Here is a 20496-nt window from a genome sequence, read left to right on the forward strand (position 1 = left end):
TACCACTATATGTAACATTTTATTTGTTGCATAATAATAGTAAATTTTTACCTTTCATTTGATGCGGTATTCGCATTCACCTCTTCGAAGATTTGTGACAAAGTTTCGTCCACTGCTTGAGTGGCTGTTGTGGTCCTGTTTACAAACATACGATGGATCTCCTATACGTGATATTTACCTAACAATGGGTTGAGGTTCTCTACAACAAGACAGGTACGGTTTCACAGCTTTAACTTTACAGTTTGTGTTAATTACATACAGGGTGACAGTTTCGAGCACCTGTCTACTGTCACTTGTAAACAGGTACTGTGTTATTACACCTAACCCTTTTATCAGATCATGAACGTGTGAAAAGTTAGATCTAATTGATTTCATAGAAGATCCATTGTATTCTAAATTTAGGGTAATTTGTGAGCATTCCTTGGTAGAGCTGGCTTTCCCATAACTTTTTAGAATGTTATTAAAGTGTACATAGATCTAGTCGTAGGCTGGGATCGACAAGTACTTACACTAGGGGGCCTCGTCAGATGAGAGTGGAGGTCGGTACTACACGAGTAAGTTATGGGCCATTTGTATGTGATGTAATATTTCACAACATAAACTGACATAAGATCTTTGATAATATAACCTGATTTGTTCACCACCATAAATCTGTGTATCATTTGGGACTATCATTTGATTGAAGTCTACTGGTCCCATCATTTGAATGAAATACTGGGCCCATTAACTGGGGATGGATATGTATACATAAACAATGGTAGATTTACTCAGGTGTATATTAGATGTGAGTCTTGGGCCTTCTGTTTGATTAGCTGCTGTGTTGTATTCCTTCATAAGACTGGCAGTATTTATGTTTCATATGTATATATAGAGAGAGGGAGAGAGACAGAAGAGGCAATTTATTTTGAGACAAATGTTTTGACAGACAGTATTGTTGATTGGATTCTTGTATTCCTTCTAGTTAATAATTATTGGTCGGGTTGGTTAGCATTGTTATGGCTAGACTGAAAACAAATCTAAGCATATCAGTATATTTATCATATGTGAGTTGATTCTTGGATTTCAAGCGGTATGATTTTTGTTTTCAAAATTGGAGCAAATAGCATTTTATCTGAGATGAATGTGAGGCTGTAATGATATTTCGTCTTCTCTTCATATGCTTATTTTAATAAGTCTATATAAGTAGTGTCAGATTTGTATCTTTGTAAATATTACTCAAATTTATGCAGATTTTTGTATCTTTTTCAGGTCTTAGTGGATAACCACCATGCAAGATTATCTATATGAACTGTAATTCACATCTTCGAAGGGTTTACCATTATGTTTCCATAAGACGGAAATAAGAACTGGTGAGAATTATAGCTTGTGATACAGTCTGATTACACCGTGTGTTGAGTCTGTGACGGAGTTGACCATGAGGGAGGAGGAAGTGGAGATTGCCATCAAAGTGGTAGTCGTGGGCAATGGTGCCGTGGGCAAGTCCAGCATGATTCAGCGATACTGCAAAGGGATATTTACCAAGGACTATAAGAAAACTATTGGAGTTGATTTCCTGGAGAGACAAATTGAGTAAGTATTCTGTTTTCTGTTACTCCAACTTCTAAATGCCTATCAAAGAAGTTAATTCTGTTTTCAACAATTCTTTGTAATTTTGTTGTTCAGTCTTCAAACTTATCTGTCTTAATTTTCAGATAAAAAACAAATGTCTTGGCTTATTACTGTATAAACTGAACTTTGTTTTTGTCTAAGGAAGGTGTATTTTATGTCAACTTGCATGCACATACATTGCAGTATTAGGGCTCATCTGTTTGAAATGTAGTGACATTTTGTGAGGGAACACATTCAGAAGTTAAAAGAAGAATATTGATTGTATCAAAGAGTAATGTCTCTACTAGTAATATCCCTACTCATCTCTTTTCCTCCTTACATTACCAATTACCATTGTCGATAATAGACCACACCCATAATGCCCTGTAAAAACCTACAAGATCGATGCAAAACATGAAATGTTTAAAAACTATATATATATATATATATATATTTGTCTTTATTTTTTCTTAAATGCTTTGTTGTATGAGTAACTCAAGCACACGGCAACATTTGTTAGACACGGTGTAACCTCAGACCATGTAGACAACTGCCTGTTATATCAAGTCTTCAGTAAGACAACGGGAGTCATTCCTGTAATTGAATCACCAAGTTTAATGATTGACATCATCAAAAGGCTGTCAAAAACTGTCAGAGTAAGCTTTTAATGTAAACTTTTTTAAAGTAAACTAGATCAAACACATCAAACATTGGTGATGTGCTGTCAATTTGTTTACTGTAATCTCAATTCTCATACCATACACAGGGATGTGGTTTCAATTACCCAACATACCCTAACTTAAGGTCTCAATCCTGGTTTATTTTTCAGTAGTCTCACTTTTTGTGACAAAACTAAGCATTGCTAAGGGCACACATTAAAATATACACCAAACTGTTAACTTTACAGTAGTTCACCAACATACTTGTTCATTCTTTTTTTTTAAAAAGCCCATCCACCTAGGATATTTTGAAATTTAGTAGAGGCGGAACCACAACAGTAGTTTTATTAGGCCTTAGCACTGGTCAGTCTTCAGCTACAAAATAAGGCCCAGGTGTCAACATGCTTACATGGTCCTTGTTAGAAACCAAATGTAAATGCAGTCTGTGACTTTAGCCATTCATCCGTAGCCCAAATCTAGTCAAATTTCATTCAGTCTGTCAAGCTTTGCTTATCAAAGTCCATACATTAACACAAAGATCTACTAAAAATAATGTAAAGTCACAAGTTCGGGCTCGTGGACTCGAACATTTTTGGCACAGACTGTACATGTGTAAACTGTCATGGGGTACTTTGATTAGATACTAATTTCCTTAAACTTCAAGCATATTTTTATAAGACTTCACTGAAGTCAGGAAGGACTTTGTTTGTGACACTCACTCACGTGCAGTCTTTACAAAATCAACAAAAGCTGATTTTAGTTTTGGAGACCAGGGACACTAGATCAGTTTTGGAGACCAGTGACACTAGAGGCGGCACGGTTCACATCATCTTGTCAACATCAGGGTTCAAAGTATATTTGCTGATGTGGTTAAAACAGGGCCACCCATTCCTTGTCTGAATCAGCGTGTTGATGTGTAAACATGACTATGTTTTCTAGATGGTGTGAGAACATGTAGGACTCTTGCACTGACATAGGTTCAGACAATCCAATAATGTCCTGGGAGCCCTTGGGATTGTGTGTAAGAGTAAAGGTTCCCTGAGCAACCTGTGCATGTTGAAAGAGGTTGGCAACTAAATAGATTGGGTGGTCAGGCTAGGTGTCTTGATTGCATCTCAATTGTGTGGATCTATGCTAATGATATCAGTCACTGCATCGTCTGGTCCAGGCTTGATTTTATACACTGCCATCATATTGCTGGGATACTGAGGAATGAGGAGTACAACAACAGACAAACAAACAACGTTGTTCTGGAGCACCAGGGTCTAACTACTCCAGCTGTTTGTACTGGACTGTTGTGTTTTTCAGAATAAATCATTTGAAAATACTTTTCAAGTATAGATTTAGATATGTAGTATTATCTGTCTGCAAGTTGACCATGTTTTCCCACCAGCTCAACCAGTGGTCTGGTATTCATGGTCCACTAACTGACTAAGCTTTGCTGGGACAGCCCATATGTATTGAGTCAACTCTGCAACTAAAGATGAGGATGTACAAGTCTTGTCTAATCGACTCTAAAACAATTTCTACAAATTATGGAATATTTTATTTTTCTCTTTTGAATAACAGATAACAGATATTTGAAATCAATGAAATGTGACACTTATCAGGAAGTATTTATTTCCTGAAGATATATTAATCAAAGAAGTGCTTACCTAAACACTTTGATAAACTGTTTTAACTTTAACATTATTTGAAAACATCTCTGCAAGAATACATCATTCAGAGGAAATGGTTAAGATGATCGAGAGAGAGAGAGAGAGAGAGAGAAAGAGAGAGAGAGGGAGAGAGAGAGGGAGAGAGAAAGAGAGAGAGAGAGTATAAAATACAAAAGTCCAAAGATGTGCTGTATAATTTACTCGACCGATTTCACAAATGTGATTTTCAAGAGTCACATAAAGTATATAGATATCATATCTCACGTTATACTGTCCCTGTGTTTTAGTACTGGGATGGTTGTCTTACACAAATCCCATGACCACACCTTAGGGAATTTTAAAACCTGATCCAGGGTTCATTCAAGCATGCGTCTCCTCCATATTGTCTTTGTCTGCCACCCCCAGGAAGGGGTATATAGAATAGGCATTAACACACACCATCAACAGTGGCAACCACTGGGACTGGGCGTTCAGCCATAACGTGTATTGTGTGCGTGGTGATCAGATGTAATTAGTGTATAATTTAGCACTATTAGAGTGTTTGGTAACTGTTTATTACTGTTGTTTAATAGGGTGCTCTGTAAAAAGGGTAGTTCATTTTGAGGGTATTGGGCAGATTAGGAAATTAGCATTTTCCTGACACCTCTGGCAGTAATAGAGTAATTATGTTAGCTTATCCCTCTCGGTATACTAAGCTAGTATTATCTGGTGCTTTAGATGGTATTGTGGTTCTTAAGAAAATAATTCAATCGAGTGTGGCATTGATGGTACTAACTGTTATGGTTACAGCTTCTGTATTAGTGTTATTATATTAGTTTTGTAGTCATGATTGGGCCGTTTTTTTCACAATTATTACTAATCCAGTTATTACTAAGCTGCTGATTTTTCATTAGCTTTATCATATTCATATTGATAAAAACAGTTATCTGTAAGAAAAGGAGCAGATATAGAGCTGTCTGAAAAATCAAAATATTATGAATAAGAATATTTTTTGGTATATTTCAGAATATTAGAAATATCTTGTCTAGCAGCCATTGTGTTTTATTGTGATGTCCTAAGATAGTTACAAATAATATCAGTTTGATAGTTTTGGTTTATTCTGAGCAGTGGTTTTAAATAGCGGCTTCATTCAGTCATCAATAGGCTCGGCGTAGGACAAGGCTTTGCTTACATCAGCTCTGCTCACTGAGGCCGACATGCAAATTCCAAGAGCATGTAGGTGTTAAAGTGACGAAAGGGTAACATTTAGTTTCTTTAACCTGCTGTCTGACAAATATAAATACCAATGTACAGCATGTACAGGTCTCAGTGACCTACTTAATCCGAGGGCGCCACCTGGTGTCGATGTTAAGGAAAAGAAAATAAGACTTGTGTTTCAGGTAACAAGCCTTTAAATTGTTTGATAGGCATTACTACCCATATCTTTTTATCACAGATGGAAAGAAACTTCAAGAAATTGGATGTTTCTGCATATATAATCATTGTTTTAAGTGTATTTTCCCTTCATTATCGCATAATATTGCAACTAATTTCAGTTCTAAACATAAGCCATCTGTGTTTGATATTTACATTTCGTTTTTGAAAAACCCAAACTACCCACCAACATCTACTTGTGTATATGTAATGTGTATTGCATCTGTGCATAATTTCCGGAAAGCCACAGCAATAATTTACAATTTTGCAAGGAACTGATTAGAACAAAATTTCAAAATGAATAAAAAAAATTCAATGTAAATTTTGACAAGTTGATGGCAGATGTATCCTGCAGTGTTATATAATATAATACTTGCAATAGACATGCTACATGATAAAAAAATCTTTTTCTTCTTTTTTTTTTATGTGAAAAGTTGACATTTATCCCCATATGTCCATGTGTTTATGTTATTATTTCTTTTATCATGTTCCGGATTTCTGATCCATTAATTTTCTTTGACTTTGTCATGAAGTTTCATCCACATTTTGTAATGGTATATTGAAGAAATATTGTCCTTTCCAAAGTTGGTCAAATCAGGAAAATATCCCAATGCTATTTATCTCTAGTAAAATCACTGGTGTTTATGATGTGCTAAGTGCACTAGCTGTTTGACGAGTCAGGTGTTTTGCTGGCACACTTGACTAATTAGCAGATGAAAGCTTCTCCTCTGACCCAGTGCAGCGTGAGCCTTACCCAGCTCTTCCCTCCCTCCATCCAAAGCTGTGTAAAGCGCTTATGCTGAAAGTAGGGATCTGTCCCAGGCAGCAGGACCCGAGCAGAGCACTGGCAGAACTTGAGGAGACTCTTCACCTCCTGGGCTGGGCCTCGGCTTAATGGTGACGAGCTAAGGATGGGGGATGGGGCATTTATTTATGGTCTTTGATCAGATCTTACATCTTGCCTTTCATATTTGTATGTTGTTTGAAGATTATGCCTATGATGTTGCCTGGCCCTGCATCTGTTTAGATTGATGGTTGTCAGGGAAACAGCGGACTGTTTGAACTTGAACCCTCGCAGCATTCATAAGTTAGAAAGAACATGTGTTCAGCATGTTTCAAACCTGTTGCATGTGGTTAACATGTTTTGTGGATATTATTTTCTGTTAATAATGAACAAAAACCATGATGAGTTCCTTGTGAGTGAGTGGATGTTGTTCAGTATTCCAGCTTTAACCCGATACCACAACAGCCTGCACATAGTCATGTCTGAACCAGCAGCGGTAGAAACTAACAGGTTTGAACCACAAGTCCTTATAATGATAAAATATACTATAGCAAAACCCTTAAAAAGGGCAAATTTCTACTAGTCCTTATGATACCTTAACTATTGGTCAGTTTGGCAAGGACTACAGGACTAGTGCCAATTTCTAACACTGACCAGGCAAACCAGTGACTGAAAGCATGAGCACCGATCCATGCAATCAGTCAAATCACGAACCCTAACCACTGTGTCTTCTTCAGTTGGCTCTGATGACAAGCATTAGCAAGTGTGTGAATATGGATCATTCAGAACGCTTAAGGATCATGGAATAGAATAGCTTTGTCCTGATTGTTTCTTGGTTTGTCAGCACCATATCCATGCTTGTCGGTTTCACCGGTAAATGTCTAAGACTTGCATCACTTTTGGCTTTCCCCCATTTTCAAGCTATGTTAAACCTCCCTCCCTCCCCTCACTCACTCACTCACTCACTCACTCACTCGCAGTGTGTCCCTGCTGATTTTGACAGCTGTTTAACTCAATCAACAAAATCATGAGCATGAACTTGTCTCCACTTGTAAATAAAGGGATGATAAGCTTGAAATCACATACCTAGCACATGTCATTTTGGGAACATTTGTACAATTACAATGGGTCTGAAACCATGGAAACAATGTGAGGTTTTTTCCATGAGGAACAGAAGCAAGGTGTTGTCAAGAGAAGGTATAGGGACACCATTACGTGATGGACTCTTGATGATGAACTCACGCAGAGTCAAGCAAGAACTATGTGCCTTGGGGTTTGAATGGGGTGTCGGCCGCACCCACATGCTAAAGACATTATCCGCACAAACCATATGACATTTAATAAATAACACATTTAACACACATGGAAACATGGTACTGACAGTAGATGAAATTGGTGGGGTCCTTGAGGTTTGATCCTGTAGTATTTGAATCCAAGGACCTCCTTAATGTTCAATCATTAGCGTGATGATAATTAGGCTTATTACAAGGACATCTTGACTTTCATGTCTTCCACCTCTGATTGGGTGGGATATTGATTATTACTGCACTGGTTACCATTGATGGCCCATCAGATTCTAATGGTGCTAATTTGTGCAATTAGGGACAGACTTTTTATAACTGTCTGTCTCCCTCTGTCAATCCTCGTATGACATTGCAGCTAGTTCCACCAGAATATTATCTGTGTTGTTAGGGTTACCATCACCAGTTAAATTGATGGATGTAACTTTTCTGGGGTGTTAGACATGTTAGAACAGCTTGAATCCAATTTCCAATGATTCTTTGAGGTGGGAGACTGTGTATATTTATCCAATTTCTAAGACTACCAGTTGCCTGAGTCTTGCCCCCCTTTAATTAGGCATGTTAAGTGGGCCATGAATAAATACTGTAGATTAATGTAGATGATATAAAGAACATGATCTTTTTTTTTATTGTTGATATTGTTACCATGGCGATAATAATTACCTCAGTACTGTATTCAGTGTCTGGCAATGATCGCCAGTAATTGTCATTGTCTGTGTATCAAACTTGAGCCTCTCTGTTCATGCAGACCAGCTTCACTGTAGAAATAATGGTTATACTATGAAGATTGTGGGTTAGAAAAGGTCCCCAGTGACCCATGCTCGTCGTTAGACATGTAAGAGGCAAACTACTCTGTGGTCTGGTGGATAGAGCATCTTGGAGGAGAGCAGGAGGTCGGTGGTTTGGTTCTGTGTCCATGTCGTACCAAACCACATTAGAATATGGTACTTGTTGTTTCCCTGCCTGGTGCTCAGCTGATCACACACGTGCATGCACATTTCTATAACAGGGGACCAAATGTATCTGGTGGTCTGACTCATTGATTTGATTGATTGCATGCTATCATTTGCCAACGTTGTGGATCGTTGGTCACATTAGTGATCAATGGCTTGTCTGGTCCAGCCCCAAATGCCGTCATATAGCTGGAATATGGTGCAGACTTAAACAACAAACTAACAAACTTATGGTAATTCAAGAAGTTCAGATTAAGACAAATAGTGAGGTTCTTTGTCACTGTTTATCAATGTTTATCATTATATTTCATGCATCATAGGTTTCGATTGCCCACATGGGTACAATGTGTGAAGCCCATATCTGGTGTCCCTCACCGTGATATTTCGGGAATATTGCTGAAAGCAGTGAAAAACCATACTCACGTAGTCACTCACTCACTCAGGTCATAGTTTTCAGTTTATGGTGATTAGTTTTTGGACATTCAAACACTAAGTCATATGTGACCCATAGTGCTTATTTTGTATTTGTGTATTTCATGTGGGCTGTTAGATATTAAGATCCTTTTCATCTTTGGTTAATTTCATGATCTGCCTTGGTAGGTTAAAGATGTTATGAAGTATTTAAATGAAGTTTTAGATCCAGGCTGCAAGAATATCTCAAACACATTTTCTTTGTGAGATGTTTGTGTTGCAATAAATCATATACACATTTCATCTCATATTTCATTGCCCTAGACTATCATTGATTCCATGACTGCAAACAACGGGAATCTGTTCAAACATCTTCGTCCGACATAAGTGTTGGAGTTATGTCCCATTGATTGTGTTTGTTAGTGGTCAATATATGACTGCCGGGGTCTGTCTGTTGATGGAGTCAGGTGATATGTGGAACTATCAGTATCAGTTTACCATGGCCACTTAAGACACTGAAGGCTCCATTGAAGCCAATCTACACTTCTCCATGTTGTCTGAGGGCCCTCAAAAATATTTCAGGAGGAGGTATTGTGATAGTTTATATTAATATACTGATGTAGACAAACATGAAGAGATCTCCCACAGAGCCTGTGATTTATTCTGTAACAGTGTCCAGATGATTTATCTCTGGTAGCGGGGCCTCTGTCCATGGAGACTTGTTACATGAGAAGGGTCTCCCAGTGTTTCAGTGCTCTTATTTGGCAGAATAAATATGGTTCGGACAAGAAATTTCAAACGCATGTTATTCCCTTGGACAGGCACAGTGTTGAACTCAGTATCATCACGCCATCAATTAGTAGTCATTCGCATAGCATGAAGCCTGATATTGTTGTAGGACACATTTCACAATTTTTTAAGACGTTTTTACCTTACAAAATGTCACTTCCTGTATCTATAATAATATAGTCATCCTGCACTGAATAAAAAGATGTCTTGTCATTACCTGATATTCTCTTGGGGGCGGTTGGTTAGCCTAATGGTTAAAGCGTTAGCTCGACACGCCGAAGACCCGGGTTCCTGACTTGGGTACAATGTGTGAAGCACATTTCTGGTGTCCCTTGTCGTGATATTGCTGGAATACTGCTCAAAGTGGTGTAAAACCATACTCATTCACTCACTCACTGATTATAAGGGGACACGGGTGGCCCAGTCGTCTAAGGCTGTGCAGAATTGCGTCCCTTGGGCATGCCAGAAATCAATGATTGTGGGTTCGAATCCCGGTTCGCCCCGATTTTGTTTCTAGGTTTGTTAGCACCATACACGTGCTCGTGGGTTTCACCGAAGTGGTAACCGTCTGAGACCTGCATCACTTAGGGCTTTCCTCCCACATTAAGCTGATACGCTGTGATATAACTGTAATACTGTTAAAAGCGGCGTTAAACCACACTCACTCACTCACTCACTCACTCACTCACTCACTCACTGATATTCTCTGGCATTGTTTCGGCCTAAGGACCCAACTGAGACCTTATCATACTTGCATGCAAAATTGTAGGAACATCCAGAGCAGCACACTCTCTTCCACTGTGTCTGGCAATGATCAGGACAACATGAAGTATTTTTAACTCTATGAATTCCTCTGTTTATAAACAAATAATAAATCAAAACCTATTCTATTAGATCCTGATGAAAACCATCTCAACTTTATTAGTCATATGGACTTGCAGAGGGAATGTGAATATTGCTGATATTCCACAATCAAGGACTACCAAAGGGTGCTCCCTTCTCTGAGAACTGTAAGAAGAGACTGGTCACATGTAGTGACCCTGTAAGATGACACCAGCCATGCTTGCTTGATATTCATAGGTTTGTGTAACAAGTCAAGGCCCAGGCAGCGGAGATGATGACAGCTGTGAGACAATTAACTTAGCTTGAACAGAGAGTTGGAATAAGGTTACTGGGCTGAATTAATGCTGCAGAAGTATAAATCTGGCAGTCCAGAGACATGGTCAATGCCAAACATGAGTTTCTGAGTTTCAAATATGCATAAATTTAGAATGCTGCTGTCATCTCCATGTAAACAATTACTTTGAAAACTATGTAAATACCTGTATTACAGCTATGAAAGAAGACATAATTATGAAAAGCCTGTAAATCTGTAAATTACCTTGTTTTCATGTACCACACTATTTCAAATGTATGTATTGTATATGGGCCAGTGGCCTTAGTACAAATAAAAGTCTTCTTCTACATTATCATGATAACACTGCATCTCATGTCTCGGCTTACTGCTATCAGCAACAGGTTGACTACATTACATGGTGAGGACACTGCTATACATGACAGTCTGGGCTGCGCAGTAATTTCAAAATCATTTCCTCAGACATCACAGAAACTAGTCCATTTGTTAACTCTTCATTGTTTTTAAAGGCTTGAAATAGTTCCGGAGAGACAGAAAGGTGTGTTGCACATGTAGTGCACGTGATATCTTGTCCTTTGAATGTGATTCAATTAATTTCCAGTGTTTGCAGATGAACTAAATGTCACGTTTGAGATCATTGCCATGATCATATGATTTTTTCATTTGTGTTTTATCTGTCTCTTTAGTACAATATCAAATTGCTTAATTGTGTTCATTATCATTTGATAAATAGGTGCTTGAAATTTTTAAAAAACCAGTCTGTTCAAAAGAACCTTCTAGCCCGAACATGTAGTTTGGAATAGTTTCAGTTGGTGTTATTGTTTATTCAAGGAGTGACATTAGCTGAACTTACGAGACTGAAAGAAATATTACTAGAATCAGGACTCAGACTGCCCACAGAGTGATATAGTGTCAGGATTGAGGGAGGGAGATATTGAAATATGGAATAAGAAAATATATCAAAGATCATTCTATAGATGTTGGATGCAATAATCAGCCTTTTCTTAAATATATTAGATACGTAACAGGTAAGAGAATTGATGACATTATGAATACGAAACACCTTCTCATTGATTTCTCAAATAAATAGTTGTACGGTATGCAGCACCTGACCAACAACACTAGACCATGCCAGACATAGCCTTCGGCCAGGACTTGATGATAGCCGGCGAGGAAATTGCATTTTGATGTTGTCTCACACCTGTCTGGTATTACCTTGTTTGCATTTAGCAGATGCCCAGGTACACTGTGGTAACGGCTGTGTCTACCTGACTTGGTTGACGTGTATCCACCGCCCCGTTACATCCAACATTCCCCTACACCATCACAGGGGGTCTACGTGCACATACCCTGGGACTTTCTTGTGGGGGCAATTGATTTTCCATTATCTTAGTCAGATAATTATACTGGTAATTAGTCTGTCAGTTTGCTGGGGTGAGAGATGATGGACTTGTCCATCAACAGATACGGAAATGTACTTGAGTGGATGGCTGGTTATAAAAAGTGATGGGTGCGTGGTGTGGGGGGATATGTGTTACCATGGTCAATCTGTTACTGGGAGTATGTAGGTTTGGTTGCATTGCAATAATATCAAATCAATTAAAGGTATGTAATGTGCATACATAGCCAAATATTGATGTAAGACAAACTGACGGCCATATGTAATGAAACACTTCCTCCTTTTTCAAAATATCAACTCCAGATTTGAAATTAACAAATATTCGCCTGTGAAGCTTAAGCCAGTAAAATTCAGGAACGACTTGTGACATGTACTTGTTGATTTCCAATTTTACTATTTGATGGCAACTCTGTAGCAGATGATTTTAGCAATCTATTGAGCATAGAAATTAATTTCTAGCCCTACCTACTCAACTGTAAAAACACTGCCTCCTATCCTGTAAATATACTTGTCAACCATACTCTGTACATCACTTGCTTGATAACCTTGTTAGAAGCTGCACCGAAACGTCGCTCCTAATTGTAATAAAGAAGTTATCCTTATCCTTACTTAGTACCCCAACTTCTAAATGCTTCTCAAAGAAGTTAACTTTTACTGAGTTGAAGCAATTTTATTAAAGATTTGGGCATGTTGAGTTTTGATACTACCTCAGGTATTTTTATCAAACAGGTTTAATAAGCATGTAATCTGAAGTTACTTATGAATTAATGACATTTAAAAGGATCACTAACTTTCACAAAAAAGAAGGTACTTCAAGTTGTTGACGTCTTTTGAGCGCATTATGGCTAATTATGGCTTTTACTGATTCATGACATTGTGTTATATCTAGCCGAGACACGCCCCCTCCTTATCGATGCATCATCACTATTGTAATGACATCTTACTGTTAGGATTAGTCATCTTACGGAGCTGACAGCTTTTGTTGAGCAGTTGGGAGGCTTTGTACCTAAAACCTGTAGCCACTTACTTGGCATTTTGTTGAGATGATTATGACTATTTGATTAATTTTGCTAATGGAACACACATTAAAATGTTGTTATCCACTGTGCAGGAGGAATGTCTCTATTGTCAGTGACATGTAGAGAAATTGTGTGGGAATTTTTTTCCCCCTGTGAAAGCCACACACAGTGATGTTGGATGACTTGCTTAAAGGACCTGTGTAACTGTCAAAGTGTGGTCGTCGATAATAACAGCAGCCCTAAGTTGCTGTGTGAACAGAGTTGTGTCCCTTATGTATACAGGAACCGCTCATCATTCCAAATTCACTCATGTCAAAACCAGGGTAAAATTTTCTCTTCTCTTCTCTTCTCTTCTCTTCTCTTCTCTTCTCTTCTAATCAACGAAAAACAACCTGCTGCAGAGTTGCCATCTACCTGTTTGTAAAAGTGGTACCACGAGTCATTGGTCCTTCCTGAATTATATTCATCTCAGACTAGTGACCTATCTTCAAATTAAATCCTGTATTATGGCCATTGGTTGTGTCAGAACTAAATTGGGTTTTCACTTTAGTCCTTTCAGTGTTTTCCAACATTAAGCTGAGATGCAGTGATATGACTTAAATACTGTCAGAAACAACCTAGCTCATTCCTCCAACCTGCGTCTTCCCGAGGCAAGGGAGTTAACTGACTACAGAAGTCCTGTTTCCACCCTTGCCAAACTAGGCTGGAATTTTTTAGTTATGTTTAGGCTGGAGTAACGAGTCTATGTATAGTCCAGTCATAATCGCATAACAAACTCAGGTTTGTAAGCATTAATAACAGTTTGGACTTTAGTGGAGATGTCATTGTTCACCAACATCGGTGCATCGATAATATTCTCAGACGTTAAGATACACACGTAACCTGTATTGATTCATATTATAATCCTGTATCATTTCACACATGAAACATTTATAACAGCAATGAAATGATATGTTAGCAAAATTGGTCCTACATATTAATAATTATTTTACCATTATTAATGAATGCTATATCTGCATTGTATAATGTATGGTTTAAAATCTTAAATTCTGTTTGTGTTTCACTAGCAGGTGTTGACATACCAGTATTCATTTTCAAATGAGAGACCAGATAATCAGGAAGTTTGAAGCTTTTTTGAATAATGTTTATAACCTATGAAATATATATTAATTCACACAAAATAATTGCCGCAAATTAAGTAACGTGAAATGTATCCTATCTTATCACAATTGTATCATATCAGGAGATAGTTGTATTGTGAAATCCTTACACCAGCCACTTTAGTCTGAAGCCTGAGTCATGTAATAACACTTTGTATAAATCAACTGAAGATCAGACTTGGAGATTCAACCTGTTTTGCGACAGACTTTTATAGGGAAGACATTATTATTTGTCCCATGAATATGCTTTTCTCTGATCCAGATGATGAAATCCATTTCGCAACAAAGGGTCATGTATTATCATGATTAGATTTAGAAGTTGAAGCTTTTTGGGGTTATTATTTAAGTGAAAAATAGAAAGGATCTGTTTACGCCACTATTTTTCACAAATACATCAAGACATAGTACTCCTGGAGTTTCCGCATCTACAGCAGCGTATGGCCATGTATGCTTGAGGACATTGATCCTATTATGAATATATAATGGTATTTCCATGTCAAAGTTAAAAAGCCTGGCATAAGTGATGAAATGATTGTCATGTTACTGTCATCAACACCCGTTTGGGTAGTCTTAATGAAATGTTGCTGTATTTGGACTTCCGACATCATTGTGTAAAACATAGTTGTTATCAGTATTACCACCGACTAATATATAGGTCCTTGGTATTGCTTTAGCATGAATTGTTTTATCTGAACTAGGTACTTTTTACATTTAGTTGGGGATTGTCTTTTTTTCTGACACCTTAAAAATGTTATGGAAGTAAAATGGATTTTTCAATTCATTGATCGTTGTGGTTGGTTCAACTATAATTGTGAATGTATCACAGAAAGCAATCAACAAAAGAGTGATTGCAACATCGATTTCATTCCAAACCCAAGCTATGTACCACAATGGGTGATATGATGCTATGGATAAGGGAGGATGGACTAATTGTTATTTATTGTTATTAATATTGATCAAAACTAAACATAGTGAGTGGATAATCCACTTTTCAAACTGCTTAATCATGTTAATATTTCTGTTCCAAAAAGGACCAGTAATTTTAGAACGTTGTTCTAAAGATTTGATGAATTTTCAGGCAGGTTCTGAAACTCTTATACCCGTGAAGATCCGGGTTAGAACAGGTCTTCAGCAACCCATGCCCATGAGGTGACCATACTTGTCGTAAGAGGCAATTAACGGGATCGGGTGGTCAGGCTTGCTGACTTGGTTGATGCATGTTTGTATTCTAATTATGTAGATTGATGCTCATGATGTCAATCACTGGATTGTCTGGTCCAGACTCAATTATTTACATACAGACCGCTGTCATGTAGCTGGAATATTGCTGAGTGAGGCTTAACACTACAAACAAACAAACAAACAGACCAACAGACAAATCTGAGTGTATGTCACTGTACATTGCCAGATGTAAACCTGGTATTATTTGTTGCAGAGTGAACCAGGAAGACATCCGGCTGATGCTATGGGACACTGCTGGACAGGAGGAGTTTGATGCAATCACTAAAGCCTACTACAGAGGTAGGGTGGGAACTTAAATATACACCAACATGTACAGGGATTTATCTGGGATTCCAAACTAAGCCCCATGGCAAACACATTGGGACACAACCTCAGTTGCAATACTATTGCCAAATTGATAAGTTCCTCCACCATCCTACTCCATCCTTGCTATTTTGATCTCTAAGATTTCAAAGTACATTGCTTAACACCAGATTCTCCCATTCAATGAGATTGAGAATTTTTCAATACATGCTGAAATACTTTCTCAGGCCTAAGGGTAGGCTGTCAAGATGATAATGATCCGCATAGATGACTTAACATTCTCTCTCCATCTTGAGGCTATTCACCTTTCGTTATCAGTTTTCAGTGTGTTTGAATGATAAAACAAATCCCCTTGTACAACTCAACTTCTTCATATTCATAACAATTAGGGACCCGTGAAGATTCGGGGTAGAACAGGTCTTCAGCAACCCATTCTTGCCATAAAAGGCGACTATGCTTGTCGGAAGAGGTGACTAAAGTGGATCGGGTGGTCAGGCTCACCTACTTGGTTGAAGCATGTCATCGATCCCAATTGTGTGGATCGATGCTCGTGATATCAATCACTGGATTGTCTGATCCAGACTCGATTATTTACAGACCGCCGTCATACAGCTGGAATACTGCTGAGTTAAAAAACGACCAACCAACCATAGCAGTTAGGAAATACGGGTTTGTTGATTATCTCCATAAGGAGCTATGATATTTCTGTAGCTAGTTCCAGCGTTTATGATCAAAGTCAAGGTCAGAAGCTGTCCAAGTGCCTATGTCAGAGACTTTGGCTTAGATGCAAGTCACCTGGTATTGGCTTAACACTTAGATCAGCTTTGTGCTGAGCCCGATAATGTTGTGGCTGCAAGTAGTTGGGAAATGTCTTTAGGTAGGATTAATTTCCTTCTGTATGGAGGGTCATTAAAGCAAGACTTTTAGCCTTTAGCAATGTTTCAGCAATAACCTACCTTATCTTCCCTCCACCTTAATAGAAAGAGGTCTAGTGGAGTGAAAAGCATGTGTCATAGAAAGCCAATGGTATGCACATGATGAAAGATGCTGTGTTGACGACATTATAATAGGTAAACGTGCCCATTGAATGGCAAAAAAATATTTTGGGAAAAGCAGCATTTGTTTATAACGGATTTGGATGAAGACATCCTGTGTATATATTGTCATTATCTTGGCAATGGCTCAAAACAAAGTTCTTTTTGTGGATAAGCTTTCCGGTTGGATTTTGAATTTATTTACTATTTAGAACTCACAATCACAATAAAAAGTCTTTGACAGACCTTGTCAAGACAAAAATGCCATATACCTGCTGAGGTTGTATGAGAATATGGTCTTTATGAAGGATATTTGCCCTGAGAAACTTGCCTGAACAAAATCCTATGGTTACAGAGGTCTTATAGATTAACTTGAGTAAATAATTAACTCCTTCAGTCAGCCACATTCCTATTGTTCAATCTATTTTTCTCAAATTGTTTTGTGGCTTCATAGCCTAGCTGTGTATATTTGTTAGTGTAGGTCAAATACTCCCTCATGTTGATGGGCTGTCGTCTCTGACCGGTCAATACATTCGCCCGTCAATGTAATGGCAGACACCTGTGTGATCAGTGACCGCAGACCACATGGTACAGAGTGTGGAGCCATTTTGCTGTAAGGGCAGACACCTGTGTGATGACTGACTGGACTACATGGAAAATGTGTAGAGCCACTGTGTTTCTCCACTGTAAGGGCAGACACCTGTGTGATCAGTGTCTGTAGACCACATGGTACAATGTGTCGAGCCATTCTGTCTCTCCACTGTAAGGGCAGACACCTGTGTGATCAGTGTCTGTAGACCACAGGGTACAATGTGTGGAGCCACTGTGTCTCTTCACTGTAAGGGCAGACACCTGTGTGATCAGTGTCTGTAGACCACATGGTACAATGTGTGGAGCCACTGTGTCTCTCCACTGTAAGGGCAGACACCTGTGTGATCAGTGTCTGTAGACCACATGGTACAATGTGTGGAGCCACTGTGTCTCCACTGTAAGGGCAGACACCTGTGTGATCAGTGTCTGTAGACCACAGGGTACAATGTGTGGAGCCACTGTGTTTCTCCACTGTAAGGGCAGACACCTGTGTGATCAGTGTCTGTAGACCACATGGTACAATGTGTGGAGCCACTGTGTCTCTCCACTGTAAGGGCAGACACCTGTGTGATCAGTGTCTGTAGACCACAGGGTACAATGTGTGGAGCCACTGTGTTTCTCCACTGTAAGGGCAGACACCTGTGTGATCAGTGTCTGTAGACCACATGGTACAATGTGTGGAGCCACTGTGTCTCTCCACTGTAAGGGCAGACACCTGTGTGATCAGTGTCTGTAGACCACACGGTACAATGTGTCGAGCCATTCTGTCTCAATTGTTGACTTCATATAATACAGTGTTTATGTAGCATGCATTGATGGCACAGTAGATGATGATGCCTTGACATCTTTGTTCAACCCTGCTACTACTGTCATTGTGGGATCCAAATTGTGAGGATCGATGATATTATTCACTGGATTGTCTGGTCCAGACTCAATTATTTACAGGACGCCGTCATATAGTTTGAATGTTGCTGAGTGCGGCATTAAACCACAAACCAACCAACCAACAGTCACTGTGTGTGGTATGCCCCTGTGGGAATTCCAGACTTAAATAGTTACCCAGCAGCAGGCTGTTCTAGACGACTTTATGGATCAGTTGGTTTGGGTTCATGACTTAGTTGATTTCATTTCATTGTACCCTGACTACATGGGACATTGCTCATAATGTCAACCATTGGTTTGTCTTGCCCAGAATCCATTCCTACTGGCTGCCATCATATGCCTGAAGTGTTGCTACAGGTTTGAATAACAAGCATCCACAGTGTTAGTGTCATGTGAAACCCTCAGGTCGGTGTGTCCAACCACCTTTAGCCAGTTCACATTGTTATTGAAGTCTCTGTGGACAATACAGCCAGGCTCTTGCACATGGGGGAATGTTAGAGATGAAGATTATATAAATCTCATCAGTATATAGCATGATATGGTATTGTGCTGCCAGTGTTACCGAGACTGGTACAAGGTGTTACAACACAGGACATGGCCAGATGTTTGTGGTCATGTCCCGGTGTATAACATCGTATATCCTGGTTTATAAAAGTTTGGTGATTATGTCTTTGTGAGGAAATAATCAGTTCAGAGGTTAGGGATAGTGTAGAGTTCGTACCAAGTCACAGTGTGTCTAATTCTTGGTTTATGTGTATTATTAATTTCCATCCGCAAAATATTTTGAGATTTAGATCAAAAGTTTCCTCACAAACTTGTCACGGTTGTCACCGCCAAGTACAGCAGCATTAGCCATAATAAATATGGGTGTGTCGAATTCTTGCCTCCTTTACTCATACAGATTAGGAATAGATGCAAGAAGTCCACTGTGAGTCCCATTAGATACAAACAAATATAGAAGTTGGAATGATTGAACTAATTAATTTGAACATTACATAGGATCTGTCTCATATTTCTGTTCTGATGAAATACAATCAATGTTGGGCCAGTCCATGTCAGATTTTCTATACTTGGTCACTACGTTTTTTTTCAAACAAGGAATTCCTTATATTATCGGTAAGCAATATGATTGTGAGATTGCCAAGATTTCTCTCTCTTTTGTAGGTCTGCATAACATTAAGGTTATATTGCCATGTAAGCAATATGATAGTGAGATCGCTAAGATGTCTCTCTCTTTTGTAGGTCTGCATAACATAAAGGTTACATTGCAATGTAAGCAATATGATAGTGAGATCGCTAAGATGTCTCTCTCTTTTGTAGGTCTGCATAACATTAAGGTTACATTACCATGTAAGCAATATGATAGTGAGATCGCTAAGATGTTTTTATTCTTTTGTAGGTCTGCATAACATTAAGGTTACATTACCATGTAAGCAATATGATAGTGAGATCGCTAAGATGTCTCTCTTTTGTAGGTCTGCATAACATAAAGGTTACATTGCAATGTAAGCAATATGATAGTGAGATTGCTAAGATGTCTCTGGCTTTCATAGGTCTGCATTACAATAAGGTTGCATTGAAGTACAGGCATTGTAATAGTGAGAGCGCTAAAATATCTCTGGCTTTTGTAGGTCTGCATTACAATAAGGTTGCATTGAAGTACAGGCATTGTAATAGTGAGAGCGCTAAGATATCTCTGGCTTTTGTAGGTCTGCATTACAATAAGGTTGTATTACTGTACAGGCATTGTAATAGTGAGAGCGCTAAGATATCTCTGGCTTTTGTAGGTCTGCATTACAATAAGGTTGTATTACTGTACAGGCATTGTGATAATGAGATCGCTAAGATATCTCTGGCTTTTGTAGGTCTGCATTACAATAAGGTTGTATTACTGTACAGGCATTGTAATAGTGAGAGCGCTAAGATATCTCTGGCTTTTGTAGGTCTGCATTACAATAAGGTTGTATTACTGTACAGGCATTGTGATAATGAGATCGCTAAGATATCTCTGGCTTTTGTAGGTCTGCATTACAATAAGGTTGTATTACTGTACAGGCATTGTAATAGTGAGATCGCTAAGATATCTCTGGCTTTTGTAGGTCTGCATTACAATAAGGTTGTATTACTGTACAGGCATTGTGATAGTGAGATCAGTAAGGTGTCTCTGGCTGTTGTA

General features: G+C 38.6%; 1 protein-coding gene across 1 annotated transcript in view; it reads left to right on the forward strand.

The window, feature by feature from the left end:
- Positions 1-91: 91 nt before the first annotated feature.
- Positions 92-20496, forward strand: part of LOC139478624 (ras-related protein Rab-23-like) — a 33721-nt gene continuing 13316 nt past the window's right edge. The window contains exons 1-3 of the mRNA XM_071261181.1: positions 92-213; positions 1249-1569; positions 15704-15789. Of these exons, the coding sequence (XP_071117282.1) occupies positions 1415-1569; positions 15704-15789 (241 nt within the window). The 5' untranslated portion in view covers positions 92-213; positions 1249-1414. The remainder of the gene's footprint in view (positions 214-1248; positions 1570-15703; positions 15790-20496) is intronic.

This window comes from Haliotis cracherodii, unplaced genomic scaffold (genome assembly GCF_022045235.1).
Source record: "Haliotis cracherodii isolate W230 unplaced genomic scaffold, xgHalCrac1.p SCAF_4, whole genome shotgun sequence".
In the NCBI taxonomy this organism is placed as follows: domain Eukaryota; kingdom Metazoa; phylum Mollusca; class Gastropoda; order Lepetellida; family Haliotidae; genus Haliotis; species Haliotis cracherodii.